This window comes from Xyrauchen texanus, chromosome 29 (genome assembly GCF_025860055.1).
Source record: "Xyrauchen texanus isolate HMW12.3.18 chromosome 29, RBS_HiC_50CHRs, whole genome shotgun sequence".
Classification (NCBI taxonomy): Eukaryota; Metazoa; Chordata; class Actinopteri; order Cypriniformes; family Catostomidae; genus Xyrauchen; species Xyrauchen texanus.
Genome location: NC_068304.1, coordinates 14,851,076 through 14,877,003, shown reverse-complemented (window position 1 = coordinate 14,877,003; position 25,928 = coordinate 14,851,076). Strand labels below are relative to the sequence as shown.

Here is a 25,928-nt window from a genome sequence, read left to right as displayed (position 1 = left end):
TAAGTAAATGTAAAGATACCTTTAAGTAAAAGTAAACAGTTCTGAGCAAGCATTAAAATAAAGTAAAGACAAATAATATTTTCTAATTTCCAAGAAATTGGAGAATACTTTTGGCCCTCATTATATTCTGGCACACATGATATCTATACAATGTACCAAAGATAAATGATCTCCTTAAAAGCCCCACAGAACATCTCTTTCTGTTAAAATTAAACAGACCCTGACTTCCAGTCAGATGAAATGAGAGGTGAAAGGGAGTGCTAAAATTGAGAGAGTGGGGGGGCAGTAGAAGAACGAATGAATGAGATGAAAGGGTAGACAGAGGGACACAGAGCTGAACTAATGCAGCGTTTGATCCCTTCCTCCTGTGGGTGTCTGCCAAGTCCTGGCTGCAGGTTTTAGGATTCAACAGATGCAGGTGTGGGTTTATGAAGTGTGAGCCATTAACATTCACAGCCATTCACATGTTAATAAGCAACACTGATGGATATGATGACAGACACCGAAATGAAACTAGATTTTTACAGTTTGTGAAGAAAATGTGAGTGCTGCTTACTGATGCAAAACTCACTGCCAAAATGGTAGGGAAGCAAAAGTCTGATTGCTTTGAAATGTGACAAGCTGCATGGTTTGAGATGTCATCCATGTCCAGAGCACAAACAATGCAGGACAATTTAGACTCTGAAGGTAATTCTTAGGGTTAGGCATTTGTTCAACTCCACAATCCAAAGTATGATCAATAATAATAGTGATGCTTGGTTTAGCTAAGAGAAAAAGACAGTGGACAGAGTAATTGGGCTACGTTTTAAAGATTCAGAAAATAAGCCACCTGTGTTTGGTTGATTTCATACAGCATTGTGAAAGCTATGGGTGGCTTGTACAAATGTTTGATTTGCAGTTTATCTCCTTAGATCATTTACTCGTTTGTAAAAATAGCACATGTTTGCAATGATGCTGGTGCTTCTGCTGATTTGATGTCTTATGTGTGCATAATGTGTATACTCGTGAGAGAGATTGGTGATTGATTGTCAGTTGAAACCTGTAATCTGTGCCACAGAGGGCCAGAGAGGGTGCATAGTGAGAAGGAGGAGGGTAAGTTGCAGAAAGAAGAGCCTCTACATCAGTGTGAATTATTAGAAGGGGAAGGGATGACTCGGGCTGTTGGATGTTCCTTTTCATGTTTGTTTCTACTCATTGTCTTATGTACAGTTGATTTAATCCCTCCAAACATTGCCCCATTCACTTCCATTGTAAGTCCCTCACAGAAACCTCGATATTTGCTATTTTTTTATTTTTTAAATGGAGGGATGAGTCTAAATAATTTGTTGTGCTGAACAACATTATGCCACAAATGCTGTCGATTTAACTTGAAACCAGAATATTTCTTTCTAATAAACTGCTAAAGGAGCGAATAAGGGAATGGATAGAATATGCTCACTATGTAGTGCCAAACATAACAATTACTATTTTTCATAAAGTACTAATGGTTAGGGATTTAAACAAAGAGTTACACTTCCAACGTATACTGTATGAGCTACGGTCAGGAATGATCATTCAAATTGTGCAACTTGTTGAGGAGACATGTGCTGTTACTTTTCTATGCAATCATATTTACTATTTTCTGGCGGATGAAAAAATAGCTAAAAAATTCCCACAGATTTACATTGAATTAGGGACTTGTGGGTGTACACTTCTGACTCCAAAACACACTTTCAACCACCTAACAGTGCCCTAGCAACCAACCAGAACACCAAAGCAACCACATAGCATCGCCCTGACAACCACCCTCAACACTTTCAATTTTCATCGAAAAATATATAAAATGTTCTACAAATTATTCTCAGCAAATAATTGTTGTAGCAAATAATAACTGATTTACATGTATTAATGGCATACTAATCTTTCACTCACATGTGTGGTGAAGAATTCATCCACTTCCTGTTGGACTTTGGCCTGGCAGTCTGTGTTGATTGCTAACAGGTAGCACGTGAACGCTAGTGTGTTGCTACTCGTCTCATAGCCGGCTAACAGGAAGATGAATGACTGGCCCACAATCTCATCTTCTGTCATCATTCTCTTCTGCTGGGTGCGCCTGCTGGATTCATGGCCAGGACTGTTTTCCTGTCCATTGGCTGTTCCCTGCTCTGTGCAAGCCTGTTCATCAGCATGGTTTACCACATCGAAATGCTCCAGAGACAAACACTCACTGTTGCTCCTCACATCCAGCATCAGTTGCAGGAAATCTCGTCGTCGCTGTAGACAACAGAAAACACAGATCACAATAACTGTGCAGTGTAAACAATCCTATGGTGGTTATAGTTGGGCTTTCCAGTTGACCAAACCGGTTGGGCTGGACAGTTTTCAGATGGTCAGTTCAGCATAAAAAGCTAAACACTAAGGATGTGCAATACTACATATTTTCATAATCAACTAGTCAGTGGCCCACCTCTTCTAAACACCAGCTTTGCCAGGCTGGAAGACCAGCTTTAAACAGCTAAAACCAGCAATCTACTTTAGGCTGGTTTAAGCTGTTGCTTTTTCTGCAGGGATGTGCATTGCAGTACCTGTTCTGGGGGCAGATCATCCCTCTGTTTAATGATCTTCTGGATACAGCTGATAAAAAATACGTTCATTTCATCTCTTGATTTATTTGGGAGTAGACCAGCGAGGGGCGCGAGGAGGAATGGAAATGCAACTGCAGCAAAACCCAAAATGGAAAAAAGTCATTAAAACATTCTTTGATGGAACATCAAGAACAAAGGACCTTGTAAAGTGCATCCTTTTTCCACTTACTCGTATCATAAATATGCTAATCACAAAATCATCATAATAAAAATGTATTTCATATTATCGTCTGACGGTAGCACTTTCCAAAATGTGATATCCATTGTTAAATAATTCAGGCTAATTCAGTAATGAATTGTTATATTGAAAGCACACAGGTTGCATGAATTGAAGTCTGTTTTGTTATGATGGTTGGACGTACGGAAGAAAATCATGAGGGGTCGGAAGAAGGTGAAAGCGAAGAACTTGGAGGCGTGGTGCACGAACGGGTCATTTGGATTGTTCTGAGAGTCCAACTGCGTACCAAACGCCACACTGGCAATCACATCCATTGTGAAGCAGCCAAAACACCTACAAAACAGATGTAGCATTTCATAATTATTCAATAGTACACTTTTAAAGAATAGTTCACCCAAAACTGAACTTTACTCCCTATTATCCCATCCCAGATGTGTATGACTTTCTTTCATCTGCTGAACTGAAATGAAGATTGTTAGAAGAATTTCTCAGCTCTTTTGGTCCATACAATACAAGTGAAGCTCCAAAAATCACACAAGTCAGAATAAAAGTAATCCAGACGACTCCGGTGGTTAAATCAATATCTTCAAAAGCGATATGATAGGTGTGGGTGAGAAACAGATCACTTTCACATTCTTCTTCTTGTGTTATTTGTGATTCACATTCTTCATGCATATCGGGAGAAGAATTACAAGTGAAAAAGGACTTAAATATTGATCTGTTTCTCACCCACAAAATATCACTTCTGAAGACATAGATTTAACTGGAGTTGTATGGATTACTTTTATGATGCCTTTATGTCCTTTTTGAAGTGTCAAAATTTGACACCCATTCATTCACCTACAGAGCTGAAATATTCTTCTAAAAATCATAATTTGTGTTCAGCAGAAGGAAGAAAGTCATGCACATCTGGTATGGCATGTGGGTGAGTAAATGATGAGCGAATATTCATTTTTTGGTGAACTGTCCCTTTAACATTGGATCACAATCTCAAAGTGGCATCTGCAAACAAATGAGGCTCGACCTTTACCCAAAACTAACTCTGAGCCATTTTTTGCAATTTCTTTTAACCAACTGGTACCAAGAGGATGTATGAAGTCAGTTACATTTAAGTTCACACATGTTCCACTAACAATTAACAACCAGAAATTGTCCAAATATCTTTTATTTCAATTTTGAACAAAATTTCAATTATTATTTTCTATATCATTCACTGTATTTCAGGAAAAGAAATCCATACTTATGGATGTCAAAGCTGTCACCAGACGTGGCATGGGTCTTCAGGTTTCTCAGTAACGTCTCTGTTGCTGTGTTGATGAGAGGAACCATCTGCAAAACGAGTAATGTGCCCACACAGACATCAACATCAGTAAACACAACAAACCAATGTAGAGTTAGATTACAGCAAATTACCACAAAGCAAATAACAGAAAATTACTGATGTCCTGTCTAAAGTTCATACTTTCCACAATCACACAGAACAAGTAATTAAAATAGTTTGTGTGTGCAGATTTGGTTGGATACAAAGATGTAAAAAAATGTCCTCGCAACCGTCCTGAAGATCACATGTGAGACAGCCGTAAGGAAAGCCCATTCACACCTGTTTGTTCCCAGATACCATGATCAACAGGATAAGAGCTTGATATTATTACTAATCAATTGATATATATAAAAACACATTTTTTTTAAAACACGAATGAAATAAAAACACTGTTTGGTGTAGCTTGTCACAGAGCAAATACTGTTAAGTGTACTCTTTCAAAAAAGTACAATGGTACAGTGATAGTATCATATATTTAATACTACTTTACTTATATACCATATAATGGAATTATTACCATATTACAATACTACTTTGGGCTGGTAACTGCCCCAAATCATACATAGATGTTTTGTTTGTTCGTTTGTTTGCTTTTTTGCTAGTGTAGCAATTGCATGAAATTGGACACAATTAAGTCACAGAGGTAAATTTTATATTGACACAAAACATGTTCCTTTTCAGTTAAATACTTATTTATTACAAAACACTCCACAGCTCGGCCTGTGTTCACTTGGTCCATTCATTCGGGAGGAGCGGACCAGAGATGACACAAAGGGCTTGAGATAGATTAAGCTCCTCTAGACACAAGATTCTGGGAACTGTCCTGTTTCACACCTGCCATCTCTTTTCACTTCCTCTCTATCTCAGGGAGATGAGAGATTTTCCAGGCTCTGTGTTCAGGGCTCTGGCTCTACTCTCTGGCACCCTTGACTGCAGCCGTGATAAGCCAGCTGCTCTTATGAGACCTATTGATCCCGTCGGCTCAAGAGCAGAGAGCCAGCAAAACAAAGAGATATAGTCTGCTTTAGAGCATGGAGCCACAGAGAAAGAGGTATATATGAAGGAATAGTAGAAAGAAAAGGAAAAGAAGCAATGTACAGAGTGTTCTGTCCAGGGCAGGCTACTTTCTGCTGAGAAGCCAATGAGATCAATTCAGCTATTAATTAGGAAACCAATCAACTTCACATCTTCAAATATGTAATTTAGTTACCCTGGTGAAAAGACTGGCTTCCACTACTACACAGTTCAGTGCTGGTCCAGGCTTTAGACTGAAGTGTGTAACTTCTTCCGATATTAAAATACTTTCTCCTATCCCTGCTTAATATGCAGAAAGAACTGGAGTGGTTGTGGCGTAGTGGGCTAAAGCACTAAACTGTTAAGCAGAAGGTTGTCATTTCGATCCCCACAGCCACCACCATTGTGTCCTTGAGCAAGGCACTTAACTCCAGGTTGCTCCGGGGGGATTGTCCCTGTAATAAGGGCTCTGTAAGTCGCTTTGGATAAAAGCGTCTGCCAAATGCATAAATGTAAATGTAACTATAAGTAAGTCATTCATAGGTTATTAGGTCACATGAAGTGCTCTGGAGATTCAACTTAAAGGGATGGTTAAACTCCAGTGGTTAAATCCATGTCTTCAGAAGCAATATGATAGGTGTGGGTGAGAAACAGATAAATATTTAAGTCCATATTATTATTACTATAAATCTCCACTTTCACTTTTATTCTTATATTGTTTTTGGTGATTCACATTCTTCGTGCATATCGCCACCTACTGGGCAGTGAGGAAATACATGTTAAAAAAGGACTTAAATATTGATGTTTCTCACCAACACCTATCATATCACTCCTGAAGATACAGATTTAACAACTAGATATTTATGGATTACATTTATGCGGCCTTTATGTGCATTCTGGAGCTGAAATATTCTTCTAAGTCTTTGTTTGTGTTCAGCAGATGAAAGAAAATCATACAAATCTGGGATGGTATGAGGATGAGTAAATGCTGAGAGAATAAAAATGTTGGGGGGAACTATATCTTTAAATGATTTCTAGTGAATGATGTTAGCATGTTGCTTAGCTAATGATGCAATTCTCCAGTAAGGATTGAAATAATAATATATAATCTAGTTTAACATTTTGAATATAATATTATTCACTATTTGTGATTTATTATTTATCAGAATAAGAAGCCCTAACATGTGGCATTGTGTCCTGTCCATTGTGCTGTCTGAAATAATTTTGAATGCTCTAAAATCTGGTGTGACCACAGATTGAAGCGATGCTGCGGCACATTTAGCGAATTGTGTTTTTTTTTATTTTACTAAATTAACAGATATTCTCTGAAATACCTAAAGTCAAACACAAGACAGACAATCTGATTTGGCTGAACAACCAATCAGCATTTTTCCAAACAATCATATTTTCTGTTTCAGGAAGAAGGGGGGACATTTCAGTAATTTATAGTGAATGATTGATTTAAGAGTCCTAATTAAATATATAATGATTTATTCATAAGTAAACATATGTGTGGTGATGTGGGCGTGGCCGAGGGATGTCTGTGGAGAATTCTAACAGCTGTTTTGTGTTGCAGTGAGAGCTGAAGGGGGTTAAAAGGGCAGTCCAGACCGCCGGAGGAGAGAGAGAGACACACAAAGTGTCGACCAAGCCCTACAGCAGGTTCCAGGCACTCTTCCAGGCTCAAGTGGAGGACCGGCAGATGCTACGGAGCATGGCACATCAGGAAGAGTCATTCGCTGCGACCCCGGACCCACCTACGGCCATACCGCACGTTACACTGACAAAGATGGGACCTCAAGACGACCCGGAGGAGTTCCTTGAGCTCTTTGAGTGGACGCCGGGAGTATGGAACTGGCCCAGCACTCAGAGGGTGGCCCGACTTGTGCTGCTATTGTCCGGGGAAGCGCAACTCATGGCCCACCAACTAACTGCATCCAACCTCCTGGTGTACAAAGATCTGAAGAAAGCCATCCTGCAATGGATCGGCTGAAGCCCAGAGCAACAATGCCAACACTGATGCTCGGCAACCTTGGCCGCCCATTCACTTGACAGCTCCATGACTCATGCCGAAAGTGGCTGCTGGCTGAAGATTGTGACGCTGAGGAGAATACTTAGAATAATACTACAGGGCACTATGTTTATGTAACGTACACTATGCAAACTGTACAAATTATTGGGGATTAAATCGATTCGGACCAGTGTTTGGACCCAAAACGGATGGCTTGGTCGAACGATTTAATCAGACCTTAAAGAATATAATTTTTAAGTTTGTGCATAAAGACACTTGAAATTGGGACAAGTGACTCGAGCCCCTATTATTTGCAGTGTGAGAGGTCCCATAAGCCTCCACGGGGTTCTCCCCAATTGAATTATTGTATGGGCGTGCTCTACATCCTAAGGGAAAATTGGGAGGAGGGATCTTCAAAAGGCAAACATGACGTTCAAAACATTCTTGACCAAATAGCAGAAGCCCACACACTGGGGCAATTAGCACAAGAGAATTTGCTCCAGGCTCAAGTATGCTAAAGCCGGATGTATAATAGTGGTACTCGGATACGGGAATTTACACCAGGTGATAAAGTCCTTGTATTGCTCCCCACATCAAGCTCTAAATTACCGGCAAGTGGCAAGGACCCTTTGAGGTCACACGGCGATTTCCACATTGGGGAAATCAATTATGAGGTGAAACGAACGGATAAAGGCGGAGTATGTCAGATTTACCACTTCAACCTCTTAACATGACTTTGTCGATGGTGGTTCCGGAGAGGGAGGAGCTTGGAACGGAGGTGAACTTAAAAGTCACCGATCGAGTGACCCCAGTCATTAGAATCATGGCAAACCAAAAGAAGTGCACAACTGTACGGGTGGAATTATGGTGGTATCTGGGCTTCCACTTGGGTCATGGGCAGGTGCACAATGAGTAAATGTGTTACACTGAAAAGTGCTTGAATAAAGAGACTTACATTGGACATTACACCTGGCTGTCACATCCTCCTTCAGTAAAGAGCTATTGATCTGTCACAATATGTTCTTGACTCTTGGTAGTTATACTGGGAACCATTAATACTTACTGTTTGTATAGTTATAAGATATAACTAAACATGACCTTTAGCCCACTACACATTATCATATTATACAATGCTTAACAGATTATTATGCATTTCTTTATGTATGTAACAGTTTAGTATATTAAACTTCCAGATAAACTTGAGCTTTTCAGCATTTTAGATGTTTTTTTAGACCACAAAGTGTTCAGTTTCTGGAAGACCCATACTAAATTGCTCAACTACATAGTATACGGAAAAGTTTTTTTTTATACAACATTATGTTCATCATTCTGTATTCACCAGTGGGTCAAGTGATTTCTAAGTTTTACTGGAAAAAAAAAATCTCTGTGAGGCTTTCCTTTGTAGTAAAATAAGATGAACAGGTGTGTGTGTGCATATGTTTGTTGAGGCATATTGACTACGCACAGGCAGACAGATGAAGATGACTGGAGAGGCTGATGGAGGACGACAGGAGCAGTGTCCTCTGTCTCTTTCTGCCGCTACACTGTAGCTAATGAAAATCAATACAGGCAGCAAGTGCATGCCTACACATTTGCACACACATTTATATACGTACACAACTTGGGGATTGGTCATACATTAAACATTCAAGCAAGCAAAATGATTAACACGATTTGATTTCACAAAAAATCCTTGGCCAGAGGCAGCTAATATTTAATATGGAATGCATCGCGTGTTTGAAAAGAGTCAGGCAATTCTGCGGGTATAAATGTGCAAGCACAACAGTTCTGTTTACTGTAATTAAATTAATGGACATGCTTTAAGAAGCAGCTCAGAGGCTTGGATTATTGTGCACTGTAAAGATGTTTACGAGCTCATTAGAAGTTTGTGTCTTTGCCACTGTGCAGATTTTCTCCCCAGTACTGTGTTCATAAACAAAGGATAGAGTGTGTGTGTGGATAGCTCCTGCATGATGTCACACATGCCGAATTTAGCTTGGGTGAATGTCACTCCAGAGTTATGGGTATTCTGTGTTGTGTGTGTGTGAGTGATTTTTTTTTACAGCACACACTCTGAGATTCAGGATGGACATGTTTACCATCCCAGCTGTAGAAGAGAAATGAAATGTTTAATGCATGCTGTTTCACTGGCACAGGGCTGTGGCCAATAATGGCAGCACCCTTACGTTTTTATTTTTTCAAATGCAATATTTCTGTAACAACATTGCACTAGAGATGCAATATTTGCATCTAGAATGCAATATTGTTGAAATTAAAAAAAAATTGGTATCCACATGCACTATCATTAAAAAATGTGAACACACTTGTCTGAAGTTATGATTCTCATAATGTTTTTACATTTTGCTTTCAAGGTTTATGCTTAAATCCTTGAAATTAGTTTTGAAACTGTATATTTTAGTTAATCCTTTTTTTTTTTTTTTTAACATAAATGTGTTGGACCAGAGAGTAAAGGAAAAGCAGCCAACAAATGCCCAGCAGCATACATGAGAACTAATTAAACATGGTTTATTAAAAAGCATCCCATGGACCGTGCTTTGATTTGACCAAGCTGTAATCCAGGCTAGGGCTGGCTACTTTGAAGAAGCTAAAATATTAATAATAAAGTTAACTTATAATATCTACATAATGCCCATACTTTCAAATGTATTTGTAATAGTTTTGAGGACTTTACTTTTATTCATGCAGAAAATTGTAATAATAAAGAATAAGTATGTGTGTTCAAAGTTTTAACTAATACTGTACGTATTTGATACTCTATGTAAGATTGAAGAACAGTTCAACACCTCCGACTCTAGAAGCATGTGGCAGGGAATTAATATCATCACAGACTTCAAAGTTAATAAAAACTCCACCGTGAACACCGCTGCCTCTCTGCCGGATGAGCAAAACATGTTTTATGCTTGTTCCGAGGGAAATAACACTGCCCTTGCAGAGAGAGCTCCCGTGGCTGAAGCTACAGAGGTAAGTTCACTCTCCGTCTCCGTAGCGGACGTAACTCGACTGCCTGCCTCACTGGACTCACTGCAGTTTGCTTATCGCAACAACCGCTCCACTGATGATGCCATTGTATCTACACTGCACACTGCTCTTTCCCACCTGGAAAAAGGAACTTATATGTGAGAATGCTGTTTGTAGACAACAGCTATGCATTCAAAGCCATAGTGCCCTCCAAGCTTGATGATAAACTCCGGGCTCTGGGATTAAACAGCTCGCTGTGAAGCTGGATCCTGGCCTTCCTGTCAAGCAGACACCAGGTGGTTAGAATGGGCAGCAACATCTCCTCATCACTGACCCTCAACACAGGAGCCCTGCAGGGCTGTGTTCTCAGCCCACTCCTGTATTCCCTGTACACACATGACTGTGTGGCAACACATAGCTCCAATGCCATCAAGTTTGCTGATGGTGCATTCCAAAATTCGGTCCCACTATATATTAGGTGTCTTTAAATATTATGTAGCCATCCCCCTTCTGCGCCCAGTGCGGCAAGGACTGCCACTCTAGAATTGGTCTGTACAGCCATTCCCGGCGGTGCAGATAGACGCACCGAGCTACACCATCGTCTCCCGAGACGGACGGTTGCCGACGACGACTAACATTAAAATACATACAGTTCAATGTATTTATTGTGCAACTGCATGTTATGCAAAATTATTACAAGATTCACATTTGCTGCTACTGTCGTTTGAGATACAGGTAGGTTTAGGAGTAGCGTTAGGGGTTAGGTTTACGGGTTGGGGTAAGGCTAGGTTTAGGGTTTGGAGTAAGGTTAACAGTGCAACTATTACAGATGTAATTAAATGTATGTACTTTAAATGCAAGTACAATGCAAGAACACATATGTACACAATAAGTACTTTGTATTAAATGCATATGCATGTATATATTAAAGTATGTAGTAGTTAAAGACACCTAATATAATATGGGTCAATATAATAATATATTTTGGACGATTCACATATACCAAATGTTGATTCTTTATTTTTTAGGAGATGAAATCATCTTCTATTCTTGGCAACGCTAAAAGGAGGACACAATCTCATAAAGGCTTCCAGACACAGATTATGCTCAAATCTAAAATATATTTTCAATGGAAAAATCAACATCGACAACATAATTTAAACAAGGACTCATTTAACATGATTTACTGTATTTATTCCTATTCAATCATTCAGCATTGACAATAACACCGCCCTCGCGGAGAGAGCACTCGCGGCTGACGCTACAGAGGTCGGTTCACTCTTCATCTCTGTTGTGGATGTAACCCGATCATTCTGACGGGTGAACATCCGTAAAGCCGCGGGTCTAGACGGCATTCCAGGCCGCGTCACCAGAGCGTGCGCGAATCAACTGGCTGGTGTTTTTACGGACATTTTCAATCTGTCCCTCTCCCTGTCTGTAGTCCCCACATGCTTTAAAACATCAACCATTGTGCCTGTACTGAAGCAAGCTATAATCACTTGCTTAAATGACTGGCGTCCTGTTGCTCTGACCCCCATCATCAGCAAATGCTTCGAGAGGTTAATCAGAGATTACATCTGCTCTGTGCTGCCCCCCTCTTTGGACCCATTGCAGTTTGCCTACCGCAACAACCGCTCCACTGATGATGCCATTGCATCTACAATACACACTGCTCTCTCCCATCTGGAAAAAAGGAGCACATATGTGAGAATGCTGTTTGTAGACTACAGCTCAGCATTCAACACCATAGTGCCCTCCAAGCTTGATGAGAAACTCCGGGCTCTGGGCTTAAACAGCTCGCTGTGAAGCTGGATCCTGGATTTCCTGTCAGGCAGACGTCAGGTGGTTAGAATGGGCAGCAACACCTCCTCATCACTGACCCTCAACACTGGAGCCCCACAGGGCTGTGTTCTCAGCCCACTCCTGTATTCCCTATACACACATGACTGTGTGGCAACACATAGCTCCAATACCATCATTAAGTTTGCTGACGATACGACGGTTGTAGGTCTGATCACTGACAATGATGAAAGAGCCCACAGAGAGGAGGTGCACACTCTGACACGCTGGTGTCAGGAGCACAACCTCTCCCTCAACGTCAGTAAAACCAAGGAGCTTGTAGTGGACATCAGGAAGAAAGACGGAGAACACAGCCCCATCACCATTAACGGAGCACCGGTAGAGAGAGTCAGCAGTTTCAAGTTCCTCTGTGTCCACATTACTGAGGAACTCACATGGTCCGTCCACACTGAGGCCATTGTGAAGAAGGCTCACCAGCGCCTCTTCTTCCTGAGACGGCTGAGGAAGTTTGGAATGAACCAACACATCCTCACACGGTTCTACACTAGTACTGTAGAGAGCATCCTGACTGGCTGCATCACCGCCTGGTACGGCAATAGCACCGCCCACAACTGCAAAGCCCTGCAAAGGGTGGTGCGAACTGCCAGAAACATCATCGGAGGTGAGCTTCCCTCCCTCCAGGACATATACACTAGGCAGTGTGTGAAAAAAAGCTCGGAGGATCATCAGAGACTCCAGCTACCTGAGTCATGGTCTGTTCTCACTGCTATCATCAGGCAGGCGGTATCGCAGCATCAGGACCCGCACCAGCCGACTACATGATAGCTTCAAACTGTTGAACACTTGATCTATCAGGATCAATAATTAGCACTGCACTTTATTAATCTATAATCTCACACTGGACTGTCAACATATTCTCCTCAATACAACTACTTATATATATTTCATATACTCTTACTTATTGTATAATGCGTATTCTATATTGTGTGTATTGTCTACTGTACATTGTATATAATTATTGTGTTGTGTAAGTATGTGTACATTTGATATGTAAATTGTGTTGTGTAAGTATGTTGTTTACTGTAATTGGTATATGTCTCGTCACTGTCATGACTGCTATGTTGCTCGGAACTGCACACAAGAATTTCACCTACTGTTGCACTTGTGTACATGGTAGTGTGACAATAAAGTGATTTGATTTGATTTGATTTGAAAAGCAGTCACATGAGACATGGTAAACTTAGAATAAAAATCGATCCTGCTCTATGATGTAAGATCTGATGAGTGGTACTTCAAAACCCATTACCCAAGAGAACGAACAGCAATTAACTGCTGTCATCAAAGATCACCCAATCACAACTCAACAATCCCATTCTGGCCAGTCATACATTTTCAGCAGAGAGATTCATCTCTGTCTGTCTATCTTTTGTCATCAGTGATGTAATTTGAAGAGTCGACCGCACTTCTCTTCTCTTTTTTCATAGTTTGCCACAGACAGAGATTGCAACCTCATCTCTCTCTCCTCAGTATGTCTGACTACAGCACCTCTTTAATGCCCTCTCTTTTCCATTCACTTTCTGATTTATTTCTTTGTTTTAGGGGCTTACTTTTAATCACTTCTCTCTGATTGTATTGGTAGTGTTATAAGGGTTAGGGTAATAGGGTAACTGCTTAATAAACATAATAGTTAAATGTCTAATACAACCCCAATTCCAAAAAAGTTGGGACAGTATAAAAATGCTAATATAAACTAAAATTAGTGATTTGTAAATTATTATATTGAAAGCTCTACAACTACACATTATATGATGTTTTACCCTGTGAATGTAATTTTGGTTTTCTTTTAAATATACAGTCATTTCAAATCAAAGGATTGCAACACGCTCCCAAAAAATTGGCACAGTCGATTGATTACCACTTTGAAACACCATTTCTTCTAATAAAACTTTGTAAGCATTTCGGCACTAAAGACACAAATGTTTAGAAAGTGGAATTTTCCCCCATTCATCTATTATGTAGGTCTTTCGCTGCACAATTGTTCAGGGTCTTCGTTGCCGGATGGTGTGCTTCATAATGCACCACACATTCTCAATTGGAGACAGGTCAGGACTGCAAGCAGGCCAATCTAGCACCCACACTTGTAATCTTATAATCCGGGCAGGATGTGGTTTGAAGTTGTCCAGCTGAAAATTCCTGGACGTCCCTGGAAAAGGTGGTGCTGAATGGCAGTATATGTTGCTCCAAAATATTTACATATCTGTATATTTTACACCACAGATATGCGAGTTACCCATGCCATGGGCACTGACACACCCCTATCCCATATAGACACTCACATTGGGACCTGAAGCTATTAACAGCTTGTATGGCGCTTTTTCTCTTTGGCCCGAATAACATGACGGCTGTGTTTTTCAAAAACTTTTTTTTTTTTTATGTGGACTCATCAGACCAAAACAACACGGTTCCACTGTTCTACTTTCCATCTAAGATGAGAACGAGCCCAGAGAATTCGGCAGTGCTTATGGACAGTGTTGATGTAGGGCTTCTGCTTTCCATAGCAAAGTCTTAACTTGCATCTGTGGATGTATGGGTGAGTGGTGTAGACTAACAAAGGTTTACTAAAGTTACCCCAAGCCCATGTTCATGATATGCATTACAGATGAATGACACTTTTAAGACAGTGATGTCTGAGTGGCGCCATGGCACCATGCAGGGGTAGGACGTGTGAACGACGAGCTCTTTGTTAGATTTTCATACTTTTTGTGTCATAAACCGGTGAGATTTGATACACCCTGGTACATAACTGTTCAATGAAGTCAACATGTCAAAGAATTCAGAATCCTTGGGAGGGAATTAGCTGCTAATCCGCTAGCGACCAAAGTAGATTTGAATTCTCAAGGAAGACCTTGAGAATAGTAATCGGGAAAACTACCTCCAAATTGTTGGAATTCCTGAGCATGAGGAAGGCTGAGATATGGTAAAATGTAGAATATACACTCACCTAAAGGATTATTAGGAACACCATACTAATACTGTGTTTGACCCCCTTTCGCCTTCAGAACTGCCTTAATTCTACATGGCATTGATTCAACAAGGTGCTGAAAGCATTCTTTAGAAATGTTGGCCCATATTGATAGGATAGCATCTTGCAGTTGATGGAGATTTATGGGATGCACATCCCAAAGATGCTCTATTGGGTTGAGATCTGGTGACTGTGGGGGCCATTTAAGTACAGTGAACTCATTGTCATGTTCAAGAAACCAATTTGAAATGATTCGAGCTTTGTGACATGGTGCATTATCCTGCTGGAAGTAGCCATCAGAGGATGGGTACATGGTGGCCATAAAGGGATGGAGATGGTCAGAAACAATGCTCAGGTAGGCTGTGGCATTTAAACGATGCCCAATTGGCACTAAGGGGCCTAAAGTGTGCCAAGAACACATCCCCCACACCATTACACCACCACCACCAGCCTGCACAGTGGTAACAAGGCATGATGGATCCATGTTCTCATTCTGTTTACACCAAATTCTGACTCTACCATCTAAATGTCTCAACAGAAATCGAGACTCATCAGACCAGGCAACATTTTTCCAGTCTTCAACTGTCCAATTTTGGTGAGCTCTTGCAAATTGTAGCCTCTTTTTCCTATTTGTAGTGGAGATGAGTGGTACCCGGTGGGGTCTTCTGCTGTTGTAGCCCATCTGCCTCAAGGTTGTGCGTGTTGTGGCTTCACCAATGCTTTGCTGCATACCTCGGTTGTAACGAGTGGTTATTTCAGGCAAAGTTGCTCTTCTATCAGCTTGAATCAGTCGGCCCATTCTCCTCTGACCTCTAGCATCAACAAGGCATTTTCAGCCCACAGGACTGCCGCATACTGGATGTTTTTCCCTTTTCACACCATTCTTTGTAAACCCTAGAAATGGTTGTGCGTGAAAATCCCAGTAACTGAGCAGATTGTGAAATACTCAGACCGGCCCGTCTGGCACCAACAACCATGCCACGCTCAAAATTGCTTAAATCACCTTTCTTTCCCATTCTGACATTCAGTTTGGAGTTCAGGAGATTGTCTTGACCAGGACCACACCCCTAAATGCATTGAAGCAACTACCATGTGATTGGTTGATTAGATAATTGCATTAATGAGAAATTGAACAGGTGTTCCTAATAATCCTTTAGGTGAGTGTATACTAAGGATGGCTTGCAAAATATTTACATGCCCACAACAAGCATTGTCCTTCATAGAGACAATGATGTGAGTAAGCCAACTGGTGATCTTCATGTTGCTGCCTATTGGGCCTGACTCACTGAACATTAACTTGACTCTCTGAGGAAACTGGGTGCCTTTTTGTTTCTTTTTGTGTTGGTTCTGCCTAGTGGTTGGAGTTTGTTTTGTGGAATAACACTCTAAGAAATGTATGCATCGACGGAATGCAAGAAACTCTTACATCAACGGAAGGTCACTTTTACACTGATATTCCCGGCCAAATTTAGAATATATCCTAAGGATGGCCGCAAAATATTTACATGCCCACAACAAGTGATGACTTTCTTTAAATCAATGGACTGAGGAAATCATGGTGTGTTTCTCACGTTGAAGCCAAGTGAGCTTGACTCACTGAACATTCACTTGACCGTCCGAGGAAGCTAGACACCTTTTCAGGTTTAATTTTGTGCTGGTTCCACCTAGCAGCTGGAGTCTGTTTTGTGGAGTAATACCCTTCAAGAAACTTTTGCATTGACGGAGGATCACTTTGCACTGAAGGTCCCAGCCAGGTTGAGAATAGATGCTAAGGATAGCTGTAGAGTGTTTACTTGTACTCAATATACGATATACTTCATAAAGCCTCTGGAATGAGTGAGTCATTGTGTGGCACTAGCTTTGCAGCCTTGTGGACCTGACTCACTGAACATTCACTTGACCATCCGAGGAAACTGGGCACCTGTTTTGTTACTTTTGTGCTGTTTCGCCTAGCATCTGGAGTTTGTTTTGTGGAATAACACTCAACCAAATAACAGTTGAGGATGAATCTGCACGTTCCTTGTGTTTATGCCTCCTATTAGCTGGAGTTTGTTTTGTGGAGTATTTTTTAAAGAACAATGGAAGGTTTAGGTCATCTGCTGCACTCATGAACCTGCCGGCTCACTGAACATTCGTTTGACTGTCCGAGGAAACTGAAAGTAATTTTTTTTGTGCTGGTTCTGCTAGCGATTGGAGCTTGTTTTGTGAATGTAAATGTAGTTAATGTTATAAAATGTACTACACAAAATACTTACTACAGTCTCTCCCCATTGAAGTTCCCCTCATTTATTTGAAACAATTTGATAGTATAGGCAAATCCTTTATTTGGAATGTTAAATGTCCTCAGATGCATTTTAATCAATGGTTAAATTTAATCAAAGTTACACAGGCCAGTTGACAAAGGTGGGTTAGGTCACCCAAAGATTTTATGTTACTATTAAGCTTTTGGTTAACAGACATTGGTCGCTCCCACCAGAGAGGGCCCCTGCCTGGTTTTGCATTGACCAAGAGGCCCTTGCCTCTATCTCACATTACAAAGTCTTTCTACCAAATTGCCCAGAAAGGTAAAATCTCATCTGTCATTTTGCACTTGCAATCAGTGTGGTCAAAGATTTCCTGCATGTTCAATTCAGATATTTATCTGAATGTTGCCTCAAACATTTGGTTGAACCCCAAATTACGCATTGATACATCCTTCTTCTGCTGGATGGAGTGGATTGAGAGGGGTGTTGCTACGCTTGGAGACATTTACAAAAAAGGAGTATTAAGACCTTTTTATAATACTATACAGCAATTGGGGATTCCGAGGTCTCAATTCTTCAGATATTTACAGTTGCACCATTTATATTTACTGTCTTTGGAAGTAGTATAAGGCTCCCTGAAGTGGCGGACACCCTTAGTGTGGTGATTGCTACTTTTGGGAAGGGTCATGAAGCATCAGTGTACTATTCTTTGCTGATTCAGAGTCTTGTCGATGGAGTTTTATCATCTCTCAAGGGGTTATGGGAAAAGGATTTGAACGTGGCACTGGAGGATGGGGAGTGGGACAGGATTCTAAAAAGTATCAAGGCTATGTCCAGAGATGCTAAGATCCATCTGATGCAATTTAAGATCATACATTGTTTATATTGGACCCCCTCTTGGTTGTATAGACTTGGTTAAATAGATACACCTACCTGTTGAAGATGCTAGTTGAAAGATGGGAACATAGCCCATGCCTTTTGGCTCTGTGGGATGATTCAGGAGTTCTGGTCGGAAGTCCAGAACTTCATCAGTGAGGTCTTGGATGCTGAGGTTACTCTATGGCTGAGACTGGGTATTTTGGGGGATGGGACAGTCATTGATATAAATGACAAATATATTAAAAAGTAGGTTCTATTCAGTGTGATGATTAGCAGGCAAATAATTCTTAGGGGTTGGAAGGCAGCTGGTTCTCCCTCCTTTCAGGAATGGTGCACTGAATTGGGCAAAGTAGCGGCTTTCGAGGAGATGACATATAGACGGCTGGGTAACATGGAGGCATACAGGAAGAAATGGGGCATGTGTGGCCTTCCTAGAGGGTTTCAATAATGTGTAGGGGAGAGGGCAGGTTTTTGGCTTGCCCTTTACGCACAGAGATTTCACCAGATTCCTTGAATCTTTTAACTATATTGTGCAGTGTAGAGGGTGGAATGCCCAAAATCCTTTCAATTTGTCTTTGGGGAAACATAGTTCTCAAAGTGCTGGATTATTTGCTGAAGCATCTGTTGGCAAACTGATAAGTCTTGAATGATCCTTGCTCTTGAAGGACTAGGTAGTTTGGAGGACACCGCCTTGTTATTTAAACTCAAATTGTTATTAGTCTTAAATTGCCCATCTCTATGAGCATGTAGCAATCGTCTGATTTAAAATTACAGTACATTTTAAAAAAATAAAAAATAAATAAAAAATATAAAATTCACAACTGTACCAACTTTTTTGGAATTGGGGTTGTACATAAAAATAAAAAAATGCAAAAAGGTTTGTGTGAGGTTTTGGTTAAGGTGTAGCTTTAGGGGATATAAAACATCATTACATTGTAGCTCAGTATAAAAACAACTGATGTCAATGGAAGTCCCCCACCATGATAGAAAAACAAGCATATATGTGTGCTTGTGAGAAATAAGGGTAGGGACTAGGGATATAATCATCCTTGTGAGAATTTCATGCTTATCTGGACATCTGATATGGAATCTCATGGCCTATGCAGAACTGATATCTTATGCAAAAATTTTTTTAAAGCATTTTTAATGGCAGGAAAATTGAGAGCCTCTATGGTTCCAAGTTTTTGTTCAAGCTGGTTTTAAAAGTGCTACACTTGATTTATTTACTCAAGAACATAACATGTGATTATATAAGTATATATAATCACATATCTTCTCAGAAAAGCTTTATGTTTTGTGCACACATTTAGATTACGAGAAAGCAAAACTCACCTCTTTCATCTTGGCCGCACTGAAGGATGGTGTGAGGATGCTGCGGACACGTTTCCAGCGTTCGTCCTTTAACATAATAAGACTCTCGCTCATGGGTTTAGTGCTGCCTCTTATTGTCTGCATAGAGAACACATCTGGGGTTTTACACACTTCAAAAGTTTCACAAGGAGTAGTCAACAAGATAAGCCTAACACCATGTCAATACCAGACGACGACTGTGAGTGGGGGGAGGGCCAGGCTTCAATCATAACCAATCAGAAAACTTGTGCGGACTGTAGCGCGATGAATTCAATGTAGTACTGGATTAGTAGTCGACTTCAATGACATACTGGATGTTTTTAATGTACATGCGCACAGCTGCATATTAAATTAGATTCTATTTATTATATTATTTAGTGTTGTCAGTGTGGCATATAGCCTATATAGCAATTTTGTTTGACAGGCTATATTAGCCTACTGGCTACTAAAAGTTAGTAGTTTAACTATGCCAGTAGACATCTGTGTCTGTATAAGCTTTAATGTTTAAATTCATCCACACAACAAATGTTATTTTCTCAATGGCAGATTCAAAGTTTGATGTTTATTTGAAATACTGGATATATGCATTATATGTATGTGGCCAAACACATGCAGAATTTTTTTTAATACAAATATTTAATATATATACAGGTACATACATATAATAAAAAATAAATACACAAAAATTATATTAATAAACAAACATATAAAATGTTTAAAACTGAACCCCCCCTCCCGAGAGCCCTCCAAAAAGTCCAGATAGCTGCCCCACTTTTTATCGAACAACTCCGGTTGCCTAGCCTTCTATACAACACTTCCTCAAATGCTGCCACTCTGCCCAACTCTGTGCACCACTCCTGAAATGAGGACGGAAGGATAATCTGTCTGCTGATCAAAACACTGGCTAGCACCCATTTTCTGATGTACTTATACCATATATATATAATGACCGCCCAAATGCCTAAAATACAGAAAAATGGGGAAAAATGAAATTTGAGTGCCAGTATGTCACATAAAACTCTGAACCCTCAACCAACATTCTTGGATCTTAACACACAACCAAAAAAACATGGGTTTTTCAGCATCTTCTGATTGCATCGCCAGCAGGTGGGTGTGCACCTCTAGATATAGACTTTATGTTTTTTTTAGAATCCTAGCCCACTCTCCCTCCTACAATACCAAGTTTAAATCTTTCTCCCATAATCTCTTGGGTAGTTGAAGTTCCATCCCCCAGACTCTGAATTAGCAGGGAATAACAATAAGTTAAAGTTTTAATTAGATTTGTTCCTTACACCAACCTATTGATTTGCTTCAGAATACATTAATTGATTGACTGGAGTCACGTGTATTACATTTATGCTGCCTAAATGTGACTTTCAGGCCATCAAATAGCCAGCAGCCTGATGGCTTTACATTTACTTACATTATAAGCACCTACAGAGCTTTAAAGTTTTTCTAAAAATCGTAATTTGTGTTCTGCTCAAGAAAGATATACACAATTGGGATAGCATCTGGATAAGTGAATAATGAGAGAATTTTCATTTTTATGTGAATTATTCCTTTAATGGCACAGGTATTTAGGGAAAGTGTTTGTGTCTGAAAGTGTTAAAAAATAAAGAAAGAATGGATCCATCTTGGCAATGTAACTTGAATAAAAGTTTCGGGTTCATTGTACTGCACAATGAGCTGGCCTTGAACAGAATGTTAGGCTGTTGGATTGACTTTGATGATTAAAATTTGCGTGTGTAGAAATCTATTCATTTGTGCTAACAGGAGCCAAAACATCCTATTTGTCTGTTTTTTGGTGCCATGGAAATCTAGTTTATGAGTTCTCTCCCACAGTTGGTTAGACATGGTGTTTGGTTTGTAACTTTTCTTGTACGGTACATACATCCATGCACACCAGCACACACAGGTCAAGAGGTAGCTGATAAGCCCCATTGGTTCACATGGCCCTCATATTGATCTGGCACTGCCATAACTGTTTATTTTAAGCATCACCCAGCAGGCTCTGCTCTGGAATCAAGGTCATCTAATGACCTTTGACTCTGCTTCCATACATAAGTCATGTGTTCATTAGTTTTTGACCTCTCTGGTCTAATGGAGTTCAAAGCTCTGGAGCCTTGCGACAATGCCTTACCGTTCAGATTGTATGTGCTCTCAGCACTGATTCATATATATTCAGTTCATACACACCTACATACTGTATGTAATACATCAAATCAGTCCTTGTCACTGATTTAGTTAATTTTATGATTTAGAGAGCAGGTGTGATCATATATGCTGTGCAATGCAATGACATCAAACAGGAATTTGATGATGTCATAGTGGCTCAGGCCAGAAATATACACTCCACAAGTACACAAGACGCAGACGTGAATGCTTGTCTAACGCATTGCAAGTTTTTGGTTCCATTCTACAAACTAAACATGTTTTTCGTTACTGTGGCTATAAGAAACTCAAGTACTCAAGGGGCCAACTGAGGTCCTTAAAATGTATGTTGCATTAAATAAAACATGCTGTTATCCATTTATATAGCATTGCATATTCTGAATAGCGCCCTTAGAGGCAATGCAGTCTTTGCATTGCCTCTAAGGGCGCTGTTCAGAATATGCAATGCTATATAAATGGATAACAGCATGTCTTATTTAATGCAACATACATTTTAAGGACCTCGATTGGCCCCTTGAGTACTTGAGTAATGTACTTCTGTTTTGCATTCTAAATCGTGCTCCTACACATTCGGAACGCAACAATGCATGAAATCAAATGAGATTGCATTTACGTTCTTATGCAGAGTATGTTTCTGGCCTAATAATGCCATTTGAGATGCATTGCTCAGTGTGTGTGTGTGTGTGTGTGTGTGTGTGTGTGTGTGTGATATATTAGCTTGTGTAAATGTCGAACTTACCATCCTGTTGGGGAATTTACTGAACTCCTTCACCATCACATGTCTGAGCATATCGGGGTCTGCTACTATCACAACAGGCCTCCGTGCTAAATAATAACTGACACACACACACAGCAAACAAAAAAGATTAAATGAATAAATAACACTGCACCAGCCATATTGCATGGGAATAGCAGTAGACAAAAGAACAAAGGACAAACACACACACACACACACACACACACAACATAACAGCATATATGTGGCTGAAAAACCTGCAGTCACCGTCTCCCATCATATCTGTGACAGGGGTATAGATACACATCTGTCTGAACACACACACACACACACACACACACACACACACCACACCATGTGTGTGTATGTCAAGGTGAGCTCGATATAAAGAAGTTTGATGAGGCTGCTTGGTAGTTCCTTTTTTATGGTCACGCGTGGCAGCTTTCACTGCTGAGATGGCGAGGTCATATCATCTACAATGTGAAATGGAGAATTGAGAGCATGTGTGTGTGTGTGTGTGTGTGTGTGCCTGTGCACTTGCATGTGCCAGCATGAGGGACAGTCTTTCTACCGAATGCAACTTCTTTTTGACTGCAATCTCCTTCTTGAGAATCAATTTCACAGGAAATAACAGGAACAAGTAGATAATTAAACACCTTTATTAAGCATGGATATGGAATCTTTTAGGCAAATAACTGGAGCCATTAATCTAGTCCATATTATCTTTGGAAGCTTTACTTTCCAACAGAAGGTGATCTTAAGGTTGATTACAGTGTCCAGTGGCTGTAAAAGCACATTAAAAGGGACATTTTACCCCAAAATAAAAACCCTGCTGTCATTTACTTACCTTATGTTGTACCAAACCCACATGACTTTCTTTTTTCCATGGAACACAAAAGGAGAGGACAGCCTCGGTCACCTTTCACATTCATAGCATCTTTTTTGCAGCTATCTTTCCGCCTAACATCTCCTTTTGTGTTCTATGTCATAGAGAAAGTAATTTGTAGTCAGAAAGAAAGTCAGAATTGTTATTTTTGAGTGAACTCTTCCTTTATGGTTCATTACCGTGCCTAGTGGCTGTAAAGCGCAGTTGATCCCAGCTGGGACTCAGCCAATGGGAATCGAGATCACACTTATCATTCATGTATTGTGTCCTTATGGTACTTTAAACTTAGAATAGGGCACATGGGTTCTTCATATCATCTTACTAATGAAGTTGACATTGACAGTTCAGGGTGAGTTGAATTAAGCTTGCAGCTGAGTGGTCTAAAACTATGATCTCATTAGTATGTTTTGGTTTATCTATGCATCTGCTCTGGCGGTCTGTTCGAAAACTGATTGTGTCATTTATTGATCCCTAGAGCTATGGTGAAGAAGTCTCTTAGGTGCAATGTCGAATATAGCAAATTAGTAATATGCCATTATATCGACCTGCCAATTAAATGCCTGATATTTGGTGTTATTAAATTATTAGCATCACCTTATAATCGTGCCTGCTTGGACAATTGATTCTCTTTTTTAAGTGTAAGTTATTTTGAGTAAATGTTTTGTAAAATAATTTGGTGTCCAATATTATACTTATTAAATTTTTTAATTTTTTGTTTGCAAACGCTGTGTAATATCTAAGGAATATTTGACAATGGAACATTTAATTATTGGATTATTACACCAAAGTGTCACACTGGCTGTTACACGCTGGGTTTGCATTAATTATCAATTGCTAGATAGTACCCAAAATACATGCATTTTTCTCAAGACATCTCTTTTGGCCCAAAAACACTGTAGAACTACTTCCTGACACCATAATTAAGATTCTTACTATGATACAGACCAATCTATCTTTCCTACTTAAAAAAAAAAATTGGAAAGGGCAATTTTAATGTGGTCAGCTATGGAAAATTATTCATCATCCTAGGAGATATTTAGGGGAGACAGGTCCTAGTTGTCACCCTTTTTAGTCTAGTGAATATTTCTCTGGGTAGGATTATTTTTGAAAGTCAATTTCTGCATAACCACATACCTGTCCAATTAAGATTTTCATCATTATTGCCCAAGAGAAAGATTGAGTTCACACAGTGACCTTTTGCCCCAATAGTGGGGCATGCTGCCTCACTATTTGGGGTAAGTAGAAACAATGGAACCTGCAACCTGTTTCTTGTTAACATTCAGAGGGCACTATCTACTGTCACCCCCAATCACTACTACTGAAACAAAATCTACATCTGACATCCCTTTTTAAATCTACACCTGCACTTAACCAGCATGATCACACGAGTCGTACACTTCTGGTACCCTAGGATCAGCCACATTATGCAAACTTACTGACAAGCGGCGTCTCCTTTCAGACATGTTTGTATCAGCTTCAGTGTATTTACATTCCCCTGTGGGGCAACCGGATGCGCATCACGACAGCAGCGAAGGGTTTTTCCCCTTTCCATAAAATTTTACTCCACTGATTGTTAGGTTAAGGTTTGGGGGTTGGGTTGGCGGGTTCAGTTTATAAAACCTGCATTCCTGCTGCCTTTATTGCAGCCTGCAGGGCAGCATTAAGGTGGTCCTGGGCCCGAGAGGCCCCTGCCAGTCACCAGAATTGAGGTATGGATGTGAAACTACCACTCGATGATCATACGCTACACAGATGGGCTTAGCAGTTACGCACACGCTCACCCCTCTGGGAGTTTGGGCCCCCCCTGCAGCCTTAAGCCTCGGTAAGTATGTGCGTTAATACGGCCCTGACAGTTGAAAACAACTCGCTTCACAACTTGCTTTTGCCGCTCCTCCGTGGATATTACAAATGCCAAAATGGAGCTCACACATGCCCATACGCCCACAGCATTTACCGCTTTGGCCACTGGGGGCAGTGTTTTGAATTTCAGTAAGCACAGACTGATTTTAGCAAAAGAAAAGTCAACCTATACTGTTTCAGGTTTCACTGTAAGATCAGTCTGCATTAAACAGCGTATTATAGGCTTTTTAGCTAAATGAAAAAAGGAAAACAATTATGAGGCACTAAACAATTAATGGAACAACAAAAATGGAAAAGGTAGCATACAAAAATATTAAAACATGGCATTGGCCAACAAATCTTGTAATGTATAAGTATACAAATGTATGATATTTAAAACAAATGTGACAACCTGTCCCAATGTTCATTCATGAAAAATACCTTTGTACTAAAAACACATTAAAATAGTTCTTTAAAAATATGACTTCATAATATAGATGACCCGTGCCTTAGTGTATGTTAGTGTGGTTTGATTATGTTTGCTTGTTTACTGAGGAGCTATGACAAAAATATGATGATAGTGAAAATTTACTTTGGAGGGTAGAATTCCCAAAAATGATTGTACATTTTTGAACTAGGTGATTGAAACAAACATACAAAACCTCTGCTAGAAAAAAATACACATTTGTGTAGTTGGATTTTTAAGTATAAATCTTATTGTTACTGGATATAGCCCATCTGAAAACTTCCCGAGTGACAACTAGCCCCGTTCCTCCATATGTAGGCAAAACAGCAGTATATCTGCCACATTTCTCTGTAAAAATCAGTCACTGAAAAAACACATATAGTTCAACCACAATTGCAAATAGTGTCT

The 25,928-nt window shown here is 40.0% G+C and overlaps 1 protein-coding gene across 1 annotated transcript in view; it reads right to left on the bottom strand.

The window, feature by feature from the left end:
• LOC127622684 (thromboxane-A synthase-like) overlaps positions 1 to 25,928 on the bottom strand; it is a 111,583-nt gene that overhangs the window by 21,404 nt on the left and 64,251 nt on the right. Inside the window, exons 5-10 of the mRNA XM_052096712.1 lie at positions 22,333 to 22,429; positions 19,404 to 19,520; positions 4,043 to 4,131; positions 2,987 to 3,135; positions 2,565 to 2,695; positions 1,912 to 2,253 (exon numbers count right to left, since the gene is read on the bottom strand). Of these exons, the coding sequence (XP_051952672.1) occupies positions 1,912 to 2,253; positions 2,565 to 2,695; positions 2,987 to 3,135; positions 4,043 to 4,131; positions 19,404 to 19,520; positions 22,333 to 22,429 (925 nt within the window). The remainder of the gene's footprint in view (positions 1 to 1,911; positions 2,254 to 2,564; positions 2,696 to 2,986; positions 3,136 to 4,042; positions 4,132 to 19,403; positions 19,521 to 22,332; positions 22,430 to 25,928) is intronic.